Here is a 1626-nt window from a genome sequence, read left to right on the forward strand (position 1 = left end):
CCCTTGGTAGAGTACATTGGCGTCACAGCTCACAGCAACCTCAAGCTCTGGGGCTTAAGCAATTCTCATGCCTCAGCCTCCCACGTAACTGGGACTACAGGCGCCCACCACAATGCCCAGCTATTTTTTTTTTTTTTTTTTTGTAGTTGTCATTGTTTGGCAGGCCTGGCTGGGTTCGAACCCACCAGCTCTGGTGTATGTGCTGGCGCCCTAGCTGCTGCTCTACAAGCGCAGAGCCTGTTTGTGTTTCTAAGGTAAAGTTCAGTTTGTATTTGAGCTCAAGCCCTTCATCCAAGGGGTGTGCTGTACACCTTCACAATGTGTCCATCAGATGAGAGCTTACCAAACCCCTTCCTCTCCTTCCCCTTTCGCTCTCCCCCTCTTCCCACTTCAATATACTTGGGTTATTCTGGCATATGGGCATGTAGTTGTTTTTCTGTTAGATTCATGTTAGTATTGAGTACATAGGCTACTTGCATTTCCATTCTTGTGATACTTTACTAAAAGAAGAATATTACTAAGTATTTTTAAAGGTAAGGTTTTTTTTGTCTCCCCCACAAACCCCCATTAGCTTATTCTATTGAGTAGAGATGATCCCTCTAAGGAGTAGCAACTTATGTTTATACAATGCTCTTTTATAAAAACAGAATATGCTTTTCTCTTAATAACCATAGATGAGACAAATTTTGGATTTGATACTTAGTAAGAAGGTATTCTATAATATTGTTCTCAATCTTTTGGAGAATTCATAGACCCCTTTTAGATTGATGAAAGTAGTGTTTTCTCCAGAGAAATACACTTATTGCATACAAAGGCAATTTTGCAATATAAGGAAACCCTTAGCAAGTCTGTGGACTTGATGTTGAGAACTCCTCCTTTGCAAGCATAGGTAGACTTCTGATGTTGTCTGACAGAAAGAAGTAGTTTTTGATATATAAAAGGAAACAAATGCCAAACTTTAATTGGAAATATGTATTTGTTTTTGTTTTGTATGGTTTCTAATTAACTTATTCTAATGATGGTTTTCATTTCTGAATTTTGCTTCCCCTTTAGCATCTGGAGCATAAGAACAGTGCTTATTTTCTTCTTTTCCAAGAGAACAGAAAGAAATAGTAAGTTTAATTTCCAAGTTTTTATAAAGTTTTTAAAAATAGATTTATTGTATGCTGGCCTTTAAGGCAGGTTGTAAAATATTATACTGAAATGACAATGTGGTAAATATCAAAGAGTTGTTTATTATAAAATGTAAGAAAGCTTTTGAAGATTAATCAAGATGGTTTTATTTTAAATATATATTATTTCTGTCTTGTTCATTTAGAATTTTTTTTACACAAAACATTTCTTTAAATCAAGAGGAATTTATTTGTTAAATTAATCCTTATAGAAAACTTAATTATATATTACAGAGTAGAATACAGTTCCATATCTTTTGATCTGTTCCCTTAATTGTACCACTTTCTTTAACCTCATACCCCTTTGGTCCCTTGTTTTTATTGAAATATGCAAATTTTGATAAGATCTCCTTGTTAATTGTTTTACATATGTACAAGTTTTAAAGATTTTCAGGTGTTAAAACTATCAACTGGGTGGCACCTATGGCTTAGTGAGTAGGACGCTGGCCCCACA

At 35.1% G+C, this 1626-nt stretch overlaps 1 protein-coding gene across 1 annotated transcript in view; it reads left to right on the forward strand.

The window, feature by feature from the left end:
* The window catches only part of LNPK (lunapark, ER junction formation factor), a 67541-nt gene that overhangs the window by 16691 nt on the left and 49224 nt on the right, over positions 1-1626 (forward strand). The window contains exon 4 of the mRNA XM_023514173.1: positions 1054-1112. Within this exon, the coding sequence (XP_023369941.1) occupies positions 1054-1112 (59 nt within the window). The remainder of the gene's footprint in view (positions 1-1053; positions 1113-1626) is intronic.

The sequence above is a fragment of the Otolemur garnettii genome, unplaced genomic scaffold (assembly GCF_000181295.1).
Source record: "Otolemur garnettii isolate 467f Iridium unplaced genomic scaffold, OtoGar3 scaffold00048, whole genome shotgun sequence".
NCBI classification, from domain to species: Eukaryota; Metazoa; Chordata; class Mammalia; order Primates; family Galagidae; genus Otolemur; species Otolemur garnettii.